At 39.0% G+C, this 13,721-nt stretch overlaps 1 protein-coding gene across 1 annotated transcript; it reads right to left on the minus strand.

Annotated features, from left to right (window-relative positions):
* Positions 1 to 5,114: 5,114 nt before the first annotated feature.
* Positions 5,115 to 11,689, minus strand: LOC149007359 (uncharacterized). The gene is made up of 6 exons (XM_089166022.1): positions 11,441 to 11,689; positions 11,221 to 11,353; positions 8,737 to 8,840; positions 7,687 to 7,831; positions 7,447 to 7,587; positions 5,115 to 7,171 (listed from the first exon to the last, which is right to left on the minus strand). The coding sequence occupies exons 1-6, from the start codon at positions 11,479 to 11,481 to the stop codon at positions 5,225 to 5,227; spliced, it is 2,511 nt and encodes an 836-aa protein (XP_089022148.1). The 5' UTR covers positions 11,482 to 11,689; the 3' UTR covers positions 5,115 to 5,224.
* Positions 11,690 to 13,721: the final 2,032 nt, after the last annotated feature.

The raw sequence follows: 13,721 nt of genomic DNA on the forward strand, positions 1-13,721 counted from the left end.
TCGAGTTGTAGGGAATTCTTCACACACACCAAATTGGTCACAACCATGGGAGATTCTATGGTTTTCTTCATCCTCAAATAGTTGTTCACACCTATTATTTTCATGGCCAATCGCTCCACAAAAATATAGTAAATAGGCAAACGTTCACACCTAATTTTCACCACAGAGATTTTGTCATTCTTACGTTGAACATTGATGTGAGTTTGGAGCTTTTGCTAGATATTCATGGAGATGCATACACGCATGTAGCGAATATGTTCACCAAACACCACGCCACTAATTAACATTGTTTTCTATGGTTGCCCAATCATACTTGCAATCTGCATTGCCCTCTATAATGAAGCCATATCTTAGAGAAGCTCATGTAGCTAAATCCATATATGTATTGTATCAAAACTCCATTCTCCTTATGAATTCCATTTTCTAAGATCAATAGATTGTTGGCGATAGTCCATGGGCGCTTCCATAACGTCCTCGTAGCCCAGAGGATGGTGAAAGTAGAAGAGATAGGTGTGTTTAGCTTGAGGGATGACCTCTACCTTCGCTATGGGATTCCATCATTTTATGAGTATGTCTGTAAAACGTGGACTTAATATCTTTTTCCTTCCATTACCCATCCAACCAGAATATTCTCCGGGGTGAAGGTTATGGGGTTCTCCCGCTCATACTCATATACTATAATGATTTTGGCAATCGGTCGTATGGGGTGAGCATGGCAAGATGAGCAAGCCATTTGTATAGGTAATTGGGTCTTCTACAAAGCTGCTTGTAGGGTCAAAAAGGAAGGTGGATGGGATGAATGAAGGTTTTAGGAAAGAATTAGGGATTTTCTTGTAGGTTGCAAAGAGATGGATGGGATAAAAAAGAGATTCATAGTGGGTGGAGGGGAATTATAGGTCCTGTGATATCTGGAATTAACACTCTCAAAGGAGGAAACACATTCTCATGGAGGAATCGGAATTGATTGAGGAAGAGGTATTTATCCAAATCCTTTGTCTGTAAGCTATAGACTGTTATTGTGCTATGATTCAGCCGTAATACTATGTACCAAGAGACTTGATGGAAAGGATATGGATGATGAAAAAGTATGAAGAAAGCATAATTCTCTAATTTTGCAAGGTTTCAGAAGAGAATTTTGCAAGACTAACTCCTTCTCAAACATTTGCATTTCTTGATGTATTTAATTGAGGTGGAAAAAGGCTTTTGATGAGTTTGTTTTTTCCAGTCATTTTTGTGTCCTTTTATTATATGGAAGGCTAGAAATGATTATGTTAAGAGCAAATTGCTCTATCACCCCCAAAATGGAGGCCTTAAAGCAATGACACTCACTTTATATTTGAAAAACATAGGTATCCAAAAGTTGCATTTTCATTGGACACATTGGTCCAATCTATTATTGAAGACCGTTAGAGCATTGTTTATTTGAACTAGTTATTTGCTTTTGCTATACTATGAAGTTGACCTTGCCTGCCACAAAGCAACTATTGCATACCGATCCTAGCGCGCTAGAATGGATCCCACGACCGGTCCCCACCGCCTGCGGCTCCCTTCCCTTCCCGGCGGGTGGGGACAGGGGCCCCCAGAAATTCCCAAAAATACCCTTATCGAAATCCGGGGGGGGGCCAACATAATCGTATTCACCCTACCCTTCACTAGTCTTCATCAAATACCCTTCACACAGTATTTCCATTAGAAACAAACACTTCAAACCAACATTAAAGATTTTTTATATTCAATGAAAGCTAGATATCCAAGCCAAAATTTGAGGAATAGCAAAACAAAACTAGTCTACAAATAGAAGTGAAAGCTTGAAACAAAGAATCATGGAAGAAGAAGAAGAAAAACTCACTTGGTCCTAGAGTTACAAATTTTCTACAACTAATTTTTTTGAGCACCTACAATTGGATCTGAGAAGTACTCAACACTCAAAGCATAGGAACAAAGCTAAAAAAATATCGCCAATCATATTTACAAATCCAAATGGTCGACACAAGATAACTAAGTGGACGAAATACAAAGTGTCGAACTATCAAATGACCGTTCGCATTTGTGAAACATTTTCTCTTTTTATTCTACAAGACCAATCTCCTCTATTTTCAAGTCTTTGATCTTCGCTCTCAGCATTAAAGATTTGAAAGGGAAAAAAATTGAAAAATAAAGCTGTTGGGGTGAAAATGGCACTTCTGTTCTCTTCAACTATGATTGATTTCACATTAGTTTGAGAGAGAGAGACTGTAGCATGAAGCATTAGGTTAATATACCAAAGGAACAAGAGGGAAGTTCTTTAATGTAGCTTAGGGCATAATGGAGAATAAGTCTAAGCCTAATAGAGAAGGGTAGATGAAGTCTTTTCACTCTATTATACATAAGGGTATAATGGTCTTTATGATTGTACAACTAACTATTCTAATGGAATAGGACGTGTGTTTTTCAAACATAAAAGTAGGGTGTCAGTATTAAAGCCTCCATTTTGGGGTGTCCATGTTATTTGCTCTTTTGTTAAAAAGGTTGAAGTATTTGATTCAAAGTACATCTTCAAATCTTTCTCCATGGAAAATTTGGACTCTAATTGAAGACATTCATTCAACAGCATTAAGCTTCTCTTCAATCTCTTGGTCTCACTCTCTTCCGGGAGGCAATTCTGTGGTAGATTGTTTGGCAACTCAAACAGCAAAGGAAGTGCTTCCACCTTCCTCCTTTTCTTTCCTCTCCCCCTTGCATTTTTTGGAAGCTTTTGTTTGATGTAGCTGATTGTTTGTTGGATTTTTATTTGTAGCAGCTGCTACTAGCTACCAACGGCAATGATCATGCCACATAATCAAAAGAATATCAAAAGGTTGAGAATCAAATGTTGGGGTTTACTTTGTAAATATTAATGTTCATTTGTCACATTCTAAGGGTTTAAAGTTTACTAATTTAATTACAAAATCAAACCCACCAATTTACCATAGGGCCTTCGATTTCTTGGTGCTTGAAATCAGAATTCTGACTTGGGTACTCGGTTTTCTTTGAGTTCGTATCATCGGAAGGGGTAGAGAAAAATGTTGGAATTTTAAAATTATTTTATATCATGAGATTCAAAATATGTTATTTGTTTATGATGAAATGTTAGAGGTGATGTTATTCCCTATTAGATACCTAAATAGCCAATTGGTATTCTATGGAAAGCCTTGTTTGAATGGCTAACAAACAAGACTTAAGGGAAATCTGGCCTTGGGTCTTGGAAAACCCCTTGGCGTAACATTTTTTTTTTTTTTTTCAACAAGACTAAAAGCATCCAAAGACAAAGGTCTGGAGAGGAATATGCTTGGGGAATGAAAGAGATAACCCTTTGTCGGTAAATCTTCCTCTTCTATATAAAGAGAGGAGTTGATCCCTATGACTAACAATTTTAAGAATCAATATTAGTCTCTTGTTTTATGTTGAAGTGTGTGTTTTGTCGATGGGTTTGTGAGTACTATCTTCAGACGTTCTTTGCAAGTAGATTTCTTTGGAGTGCATACTATTGGGACTAAGGAGTTATTGTATCTTGAAGGTGAGGATGCCAATGTCAAACTCAATCTGCATTATAGGAGGCGTTCGTTCAAATACATTAAGGAAAAATATTATTCTATGTGCTCCAACTCATCCTGTTCAAATTCTTGTTGCTCTTATTATCTTTCTGCAACATATATAGCATAGTGGTGTTATCAATTTCTTATTCAACTTCTACAAAAGACTGTTTCACCAAACCAGGTAAGTTCTATTTCATGAATTCTATAGTCTTATACTTGCTGCCCACGTCTTATTTCCAACAAAAAGTCTGAGCCCAGGATTTATGGGTTTCTCCTATAATAACAATTTAGTATTAGGGCTTGTGAGGATTTCCTGCAAATGAGAGATGGGTTGAACTTAGATGCAGAACTTGAGTAAAATCTGAAGAAATTGAGATCATGGTTTATGGGTTTCTCTAATCAGGTGGGAGTGGAATCTAAAAGCGAACACTCATCAATCGGGATTGACCAGAAGTGCAGGTCTTAGGGCCATGGGAGATGAAATAAGCGGGGAAAGAAGAAATGAAAGACGATTGACAGGGTTTGAGAAGCTTAGAAGTGAATCTGCGAGCGATTGAGGAAGCCATCGTTGAAATCGTGAGGCTCTTACTTAGGTTATGATCCGCAGAGTTTATTTATAAAGATGTTCGTTCAGAGAGAGACTGACTTTTTGAAAAAGTGAGAGAATATCGGGCCAACGAAAACACCTATTTCTTGGTCACACCATGATTACATCCTCAAGCCAGAACCTTTTTGATAGTGGCAATTAATGGCCATCCCTGAATATATCTTTTTGGGTGGGTGAGATGCCAGTCCTACTGCTGTAACTCCTGAGCAATCTCAGTTGACGCCAGAGTTACAGGTTGGACCTTCTAACCACTTTACGGGGGGGGGGGGGCCCCCGGGGGGGGGGGGGGGGGGTTTTTTTTAATCCAACATGGACGTTGTGTACATGTACAGGTGGCCAAGGAAGAGTTCGAAACTTTACAAGAAGCAATAGTAGCGAATGGGGTTTTTCATGGGGTTTCCAAAGCTGATCCATGAGGCCGGCCTTACTACTAGTAACGGTTTTGCTGGACTTAAGCCCAGAGACTCAGAGACTAGTAAATGTTTTGTTTTCTAATGCACCTTGGCCTGCTCTGCTATGTAGTCTTGAATTGAGTCGTGTTTTCTCTGGTGTTTTCTGTGGGAGGTTGTTATGAGTCTGTTCTATGACCAGGGTTTGGGTCATAGGTGGGTAAATTGTAAGGGATTCATAGTTTAGGAACAGTAGGGGTAGAATGGCTTTAAGAGGAAGACGTATAAATGTAATGAGCTAAGGCAGTTTGAAGGAATGAAGAATTATTTCTCAACCTCTTTAACTCTCTCCCTCTCTTTTGGCTTCTTCTTCTCCCCAAACCCCCGTCTTCAAAATTCTGTTCTCAACCCTCCCTAACTCTTCTTCTTCTTCTTCTCCAAGCTTCAGATACGAGATTGTATCAGAGGTACAACAGCAACTATAAGTTCCTGTTGTATTCCAAGAGTGCTGTACGTAATTTTCGCTTTACCCATAAAAAAATATAAAAAAATACTGAGACACAAATCAGATTTTTACCCCCCCCCCCCCCCAAAAGTGTAATTACAAGAAGGCATCAATGAAATAGAAAATCTTCAGCACACTAATCCCAATTCATAACAGTAGCATGAACCCTCTACATCCCTCTAAGGGCCGCAACACGAGCTGCCAAATTATCGCAGTCTGGCAGCTTAGGATGGACATGACCAGCTTGTCCATCAGGCTGAAAGGAACTGGCACGAGCAGGGGCCCTGGGCAACTCAGGGGCTGTTGGTTCTGGGGGAAGAGAAATAGCTCGTGCAGGAGCATGACCCATGTGTGCTTCATCTCTGCTTCTGTGATGTCGACGTTGGCTAGCATCAGCTGCAGTGTCATGTGGATGAGGAGCTCTTGATCCCTTGCTAATCCTGCCAGGTTCATAGGTTGATGGCTTTTTACTGTAATGTAGCAAAAGTTTGTCTATCTTTTCCTCTTCATACTTTGAATCATAGTCACCATCAAATAAGGTTTGGAGACCCCTCCTTCCACCTTCTTTGCTCACACTTGGATTTCTCTTTGCATCTTCTTCACATTCAGGGTCAAAATCATGACCTGGTGGTGGTTTTAGATGTCTCCTTCTAACTGATTTGGGCTTTGGCTTTGGCACTGGCATTGCATCATCAACCAAATCGTTCCAACGACGATCTTTCTCATCCCCATAATCATTCACCCTCGCAGTGTAGTCAAATTGGTCAAATCTTTTCTCTGCCCTCTCTGATTTCTTTCTCACAACATCTCTGTTGCTTGAGCGAGGATCACTAGAGAATTCATTATTGTCAGAGCTGATCCGTTGAGCTTCTGAATTGGCTCCATACCTCGTGTCTCTTGGCTTGATATAAGGAGGAGGAACAACATTATTACAGAAAGGCTTCGAGCTTTCTGTGTTTTCCTCAGTAAATTTGTTTCTTGAATATGAATTGTTCTTTGTAGCATACTGCTTATCACCAGCAATAGCAATGGGATCGTTGATATCATCCATCTTAACCTGCTGTCTTCTTGGAACACTGGGAGTAACAAGCCCTCTGCCATGAGTAGAGGTACCCCCATTGCAACCTTCAAGGGAAGTGTCTTCTCCACCATCACATTGTTTTCGTGCATCTTTACTGTGCTCCCATTCCCTGTTAGCCAAACTATGTATGTTGTCACGTTTTGGTTTATAACCCACATCACTAACTTCCCGTCTTCTATGAGATGAACGATCCTGTTGCTCTCTCCTCAACAGATAATCCCCATCCCTGTTGCTGTATGGGTAGTTTTTGTCACCAGTGATTTCCTGACATCCACGAGACGAAACATCATAGCTGACCCTTTTTGAGATAGAATCTTCTCTTTCTTCCTGCAATCTATATCCATTGTCAGTCGGCTCTCGTCTTTCTCGAGTTGGAATATCCTGGTGATCTCTTCTGAGAGCAGCCTCTCCTCTGCCATTGTGAGGTTTGCACCCATCATCACTCAATTCCCGTCTTCCACTGGGTAAGATGCCTTGGTTATCTTTCTTTGGAACAGTGTCTGTCCTGTGACTATGTGATTTGTACTCATCATAGGTGAGTTCCCTTCTTCCTTGTAGCAAATCATTACAGAATTCCCGTCTTCCATTGGATATGATGGCTTGGTTATCCTTCTTTGGAACAGTATCTTCCCTGTGGCTATGCAATCTGTACCCATCATGGATGAATTCCCTTCTTCCTCGTGATGAATCATCACTAAATTCCAGTTTTCCATTGGATAAGACGGCTTGGTTATCTTTCTTTCGAACATTATCTTCACTTTGGCTATGAGATTTGTACACATCATGGGTGAGTTCCCTCCTTCCTCGTGATGAATCATCACTGAGTTCTTGTCTTCCATTGGAAAAAATGGTTTGGTTATCTTTCTTTGGAACAGTATCTTCCATTTGGCTATGAGATTTGTACCCATCATAGTTGAGTTCCCTCCTTCCTTGTGATGAAAGATGGTGGGTTTTTTCTTCTGGGACGGTATCCTCCTTGTGTAACCTGTTTCCATCATTACCACCATGAAAAGATCCCTGCTTCTTGGATTGGTCCTACAAAGGTTTGTAAAGGTGGCAACAGAATTTAGCATGAAGTCCCTGAAATGACATATGGAAGTATGCCACATTTTTGAAGAGTAATTCTTCCTTCCATTACCCAGCCTCAAAAAGGTGAAGGAAATGGGTACAGGAAATGTATAAATGACATGTAGCATTGCCTTTTCAGATGGGCATCCAAACTCCTTCATTATTTATCTAATGTGTTTTCATCTCATTTTAGAGAGAGTTTTACATATTAAACCCAAATAAATATAAGCATGAAAGGTTACCTGTTTGGGGGCGGGAGGTTTAGACGTCTTTTGTTCGTAAGCCTTGGAATCCCACTTTATAGAGTTGTCTTTTGCAATGTCTTGCATCAGCTGAAGTTTCTTTTCCTTTGTAGGTGGTTTTGCAGCCATTTTCTCGGCAAACTACCATAATACAATTTGGCCTTTTAGCCTATGAATGGAGGAGTTTTCATGAAAAAAGCAGGATCTATTGAGAATTTGAGACTAAATATGACTTGGTACCTCTTGATTCACAAAAGATTCCAAGGATTTTCCATATCGCTCAGAAAATAATTCTCGAAGCTCAATTAATTCAGGGCAATTAGGAAATCTTGCAGCAGCAAACATTACAGATGCAATGGCTTCCCTGCACTCTTCAGGGCATTCCCTGTAAAGATAACAATGGGGCATGAACTAAACGAATATAAAATAAATTCTGCTCACAGCACTTTCAACTAGATATGCTTCCAACTATATCAATGTCTCACACATGAACCAGTCAGTCCCAAATTTTGAACAAATACAGGGGCATGAGTGTTATTTATATCACAATTTTAAAATTTAAGATTTAAATCATACAAACTGTTGACCACCTCCACAGAACGACTTTACCAAGAGAAATATCATTTTTGTGCCAGCACGACTATGTAAAGTCACTTATTCTATTCTTGTTTCATAGCTCCAGCATATAGCAGATGTATGATTAGGGGCATACTAAACCAAGCATGCCGTCATTTTGAAAAAGATGGATGAGTGGCACATATCTTCACACATGTTATGCAAAAGAGTAGATCATTATGTAGGATAATAAAGCAACATTATACACAATATGATAACAAAAAAATAAGTGATTTCTTTCCTCGTAGCCACTAAGGATCTTAGACATGCAACCATAAGGATATTAGGACCAGAAAAACTGGTTCAGGGATGCAAATTTTGGAATCAATGCCTCGTTTAGAAGAGATAGGTATAAGGTTGCACTAGCCAGAAGTCGGCTTTGATTGAATTACTGAACCATTTTTAAAAAAAAAATCAGAACTCAATGGGACATGAAGTAAATTAAAACCAGCAAGTGACAAAAGTACTGAAAATCATAAAAGAATAAATCAAGAGATCCTGATTACAGGTGACCTCTGTGATGAATAGGGTCCAAAAGACAATCAAGAGGCCCTATGGCCCCAGGATCCTAGATGCTCCAATATCAATAATTAAGCCGGAAAGTTGACCAACAAATAATTCCAGAGAGTACTGCACTGAATAGCTAAATTACCCAGGAAGGTCCAACGGATATACCTTTGTTTTTGCATGACCGGAATCTGCTTCAAAATATAACGACAAAACTGCTCCACTAAATCATAGCAGGATGAAAGGTTCAGTTCAACAAGAAGTCCTTCAGCCTGTTTCACAATCCAGCAAAATGAAAATAAATTGATCAGTTAAACATCAGAGATAGAAGGTACATTTTCAAGAAGGAAAAAGATCAAGTACTTAGGAGAGGCTAAGTAAAGAAAAAAATAAAGTTGACTTCATATAATAGATACATGTCATTGGAGAAAATAAACATGTTTAACCATCCCATCATATCCATATCTATTAACTCAGAACTGGAGGGACCAACCACTGGCCCACAATGATTCCATATTAATCATCAGAAACAAATAGATGCACCACATAGGAATTGGATGCTGACAATAAATGAAGACAATTCCATATAGTGGACCTTACGTCCACCCTACCAGAAGTGGAGGCTGAGAAAGCACGCTGTGTTGAGCCAGATGAAGCTTATCATGATGTACTCAACAACCAAATCTTCAGTAAGTAATATGGACCTAAGTAGGAAGGAAAAGTATTTCGTTCCCATCATCAACTCTAATATCAACTGCCCAATTACTAAATGAGCTGAAAACTGGAAAGAACTACTGAGATGGAAAAATTCACAAGTAAGAAAACAGCTAATTAATGGAACATTAATTCCTCACGATAAGCATGAAGAAGATGAATAAAAACATGTAAGGGAAGCACACTGCCTCCTATAACTAACTTTGAGGAGGGTACATTGAAGTCAATGACACAAGCATGCTTTTAAGTTTCAAAATTCAGCAGATTTAGCTTCAGAACTTGGTATTTGAAGAACCACTTGGAGCTAGGGGCCCACAACGGAGCTGATATCTAACCTCGTAAAGATACTGATAATCCCAAATTTGCCACCAACTCACATATGAACATTTACACAGGAAAAGATTACATATGAATTAGTTATGTTGAGTGGAACATATTATAAAAACAAAATTATTCAGTTCAGGTTGGTACATATATTTTAACATCAAAAAGTCCCTAACACAACAAATTTATCCTTATATACGTACCAACTGAACATAGTACAAAGCTGCCCAATTAAACAGGTCAAACCCAGCCACCCAGTCTCTCAAACATGAGGAAAAACAACCTAACCCCACAGAAAAAGAAAGAAGAAAAAAAAGGTTGGGGGGGTGGGGGGTGGAGAACCTATTTTAGTTTGATATCATCGAATAGTTGGCACTTGGCAATCATCAGTCCAAAGCAGTTAATAAGCTGAACAATGATTTGGAAAAATTCAATAAGATTAACTTCAACAACTGCAACATACTGTCAACACATATTCATAAACTAAGTTTTAAACCCCTAAAGCCTGCATTGTTCTTAGATAATACATCACACCACTATCCCACAGGTTCATTTGTGACAGAAGTCTTATTGTCCAATAATAAATAGTGATTGTACATCAACACTCACAACTAGTCAACGAACAAGCAAGGATCCAGAGAATCAACACATAGGTACATAGCAAGGGAAAAGATTTGGCAAATTAGCTCTGAACAAATTAACTCTTGAGGTTCACTGATGCATGAAAACATTTATTGGACAAGCATAACTTGTAGAGGCTTATTGCTACAAAAGAAATATATATTCACTTTGTCTTACAGCTTCAAACACCAATCACCATTGCATTTGGACCACATACAGGAACTACTCTTTCTAATTCCCAACAGAACACCTTGAGGATTTAAGCTATGCAACACATGCAGAAGACCAGTTGAAAAGAAGAGGCTAAACATTCAAGAACCAAAGCTGCCTACCGGACCCCATGGAAATTCAGAAAAAGTGAGAATTTCGTGAACAAAATGAACTATCAAGCTACACCAAATATCTCCACGCGCTGGCATATGAACAAAAACCAAGAAGTTTATGTGTATCTAGATCCCAAGGAAGAAGATATGGTCCGAAAATTGAAGGACCATCTACTTACACTAAACACTGCATTTTAAGAGGATTCATATACAATTTCTTCTCTTTTTAAATATAGAACAGCAACGAAACATGAAGGGTAATTTCTCCGAGAGGGAGACAAGACAACATGTCAGTACGTCCTTTCTTCTCACGATTCAATCTAAAGCCTCAAAGAGAAGAAACTTGAAACAAAAAAACAAAAAAAAAAGTAGAAGCTAGGAACTTAAATAATGTCGGGACCAAGAACAAACAAACATTAGCACAGACTGATACTCTGTTTCTCTGACATGCATAATTTATGCATTCCGAATTCAAATTATTCCCTCATTAGCTAATAAGCATCAATTTACCAAAAAAAAAAAAGGGGAAAAATATACAAAAATCTTTGACTGCTATTGATTCTCTTATAAGCTAAAGAGCATCCACGCATACAAGTTCGGGGAAGGAAAAGGAAAAATATACAGAAAACAAAATTTTTCAAAAATGTAAGAAAGAAAGATTGGAGGTTACTCTGCCATAGGCATTAATTTCGAGGCCATTCGCAAGCAGATCTGCAATATCTTTCTTAAGAAACTTCTGCATTGAGTTCCTCTTCCGCCGAATTATATCTATTCGCGAAATTACAAGCTTGATCGTCGATTTACTACAGAGAAAAAAAAGGAAAGAAATTAGCAAAGGAAGAACAGAAATAGATCTAGAAGCGCTGGTTTGAACTCGAGTTCGAACTAACCATTTCGAGGTGAAGCTTCGGCCGAGCAATCCGTCTAACATCTTCGTCGTTCCTACAGTTGAAAATCGAAGAAAAAATCGATCGAATCGCTTAAGCAGACGCAAAAGCCGAGGTGCACGCTTAAATGCAGATCAAGTAATGGCGAGTTTCCTCATTAAAGAAGCTCCACAAGAAGAGAGAGAGAGAGCATCAGATTCAGAAGGTCAGGTCTGCCTTTCCACTAAGTTCTTCGGCTGAAGAAAATAAAAGGTACCGTTTGCCACGTACGTAGATCCTTTCGCAGGCGAAATACCAATTTAATCCCTTTCTACTCCGCTGCTCAAACTAAGGTAAAAAGTGTCCTTCTCTTTCTCTCATTTACAACATTTATATTCTTTTTTCTCCATGGAGTAAGGAGAAACACCAAAAGCAACGGTCAGATCGAATGAGGGCAATTTTGGAATTTCATTTGGAGAGATAAGGTTAGCGTGGATTTTACCCGCAGTGGATAACGGAACGGTTCAAAATTGAGAGAGAGAAGGGTTCACCGTTCACCGTTCACCGTTCACTCATCGACCGAGTCAAGCGTTTCTTCTGGTTGAAACACCGGGTCAAGCTTTTTTCTGGTAGATCCACCAGGTCAAGCTGAAGGGTATTTGTGGAAGTTGTAAAAAAGACAGGTTTCCCGTACAAGAAGCATTAGCTGGATTTCAGGTTTTCCTTACCCAACTCCAACTGTAATCTAGTTACCAAAATCGATTGCTGTGGGCGGCTGCTCTACAGCTTTCTGTCTAAGTTTCCAATTTCTTTATTATTCTATTTTGAGCTTGGCTCTAAGGAAGCACCTCAGCCTCTAGGGAATTCTATCATCTCAAGTAAGGTGTCAATACGGTATCAAAACCGCTTAACCATACCGTTGTACTGTGCCGTTTAAAACCCCATCGTACCCAGAATTTAAACTAGAATTCCCTCGAAGGTGCACATCAGAGATGCTCGATTTGCCAGGACTAGATTTGGCTAATTGTTTGCAGCATTCAAAGTGTATCACTGAGCCCAGATGTTGATATCTTATGGTCCCAAACAATTTGGCAAATCTAAAAGCCTTGAAATCTAAAAATATTTGATCACTGTGACCCATCTCTCCAATCAATTCTTGGTTGCATTTACAAAAAATGTGTCAGAATTCCAAGCCATATCCAAGTCTGCAATACATGCAAAACCCCTCTAGCCACTACTGATGGTTGTTCACCCCACCCTTCATGATCACTTCAAGCTCTTTCCAAATGGCACATGGAACCCTAAATCATCACTTGGGCAAAAGGGTGTATATGGTTTCCTTCGCAGCTCATTACTCACCAATAAGGGCCTCACCAGCACAGGTAGTTAAAGCTTAGGCACTCCGTGAGGGGGTGTTGTGTTGGGTGTGGGTTTGGGTTTGGGTTGTTTTTTTTTGTGGTGTTGTCTTGTTGTGTTGTGTTTTTTTGGGGCGTCGGGCTCTTGATTCTCCTAACGATAACTCTTGGTGTTCAATGTCTACAGGTTTTGATGACTGTCTTCCATTGATTTGAGCCCTTCATAGGAGTCGTCATCTTCGCTTGATTGGCACTAGCCAAACCTAGTGGACAAGATTTTGTTGTTATTGCAATCACTTTGTATCTGTTTCTTTATGTTTTATTAGAAGATTTGACAATCTCCTATCAGATTTTCTAGCCGCAAGCAGCTCTAGACTGGGTTGGCTGCACTTGGTGGATTACAACACCTAGTTTTATTGTCAATGTGCACTTTGTTTCCTCTAGAATGCTTGTTTGGGAGGCTTTCGTATCTTAATAAATTTCAATTTCTTAACCACCCCCTCCTAAAAAAAAAAACTAGTTCTACAAGAAACATAAGATGAGTTGACCTAAGTCCATTGAGATGAGATTGCATTGACTAGGATTCTTACATAGAGCAAATGCCAAAGAGAGAAACCAAACCCATATAACAAGCATATGACCTTTATTAATATTGTTTTGTAAGGAAAAGGACATCATGTATAACAAAATCTATGATATCTTATGAAAAGGCAAGTGGGGTGTTAATAAATGGTAATGCTATATGCTAATGGTTGTCTTCCCTACCTTTGCTCTCTTACCTATTATGTCATATTTCATTATTTTTCCTAGTTTGAATAAGAGCATGAATCTATCTAATTTTAAAACTTGGGTCCATTAATTTGAGGTTGGCTCAACATCTTATTCAATAACGGTATGCTTTTGATGTATCATATGTTAATATTCCATGTATTTCTCTCTAAGTCCAAGTT

The sequence above is a fragment of the Hakea prostrata genome, chromosome 8 (assembly GCF_041222555.1).
Source record: "Hakea prostrata isolate BN-2017 chromosome 8, UWA_Hpros_2, whole genome shotgun sequence".
Classification (NCBI taxonomy): Eukaryota; Viridiplantae; Streptophyta; class Magnoliopsida; order Proteales; family Proteaceae; genus Hakea; species Hakea prostrata.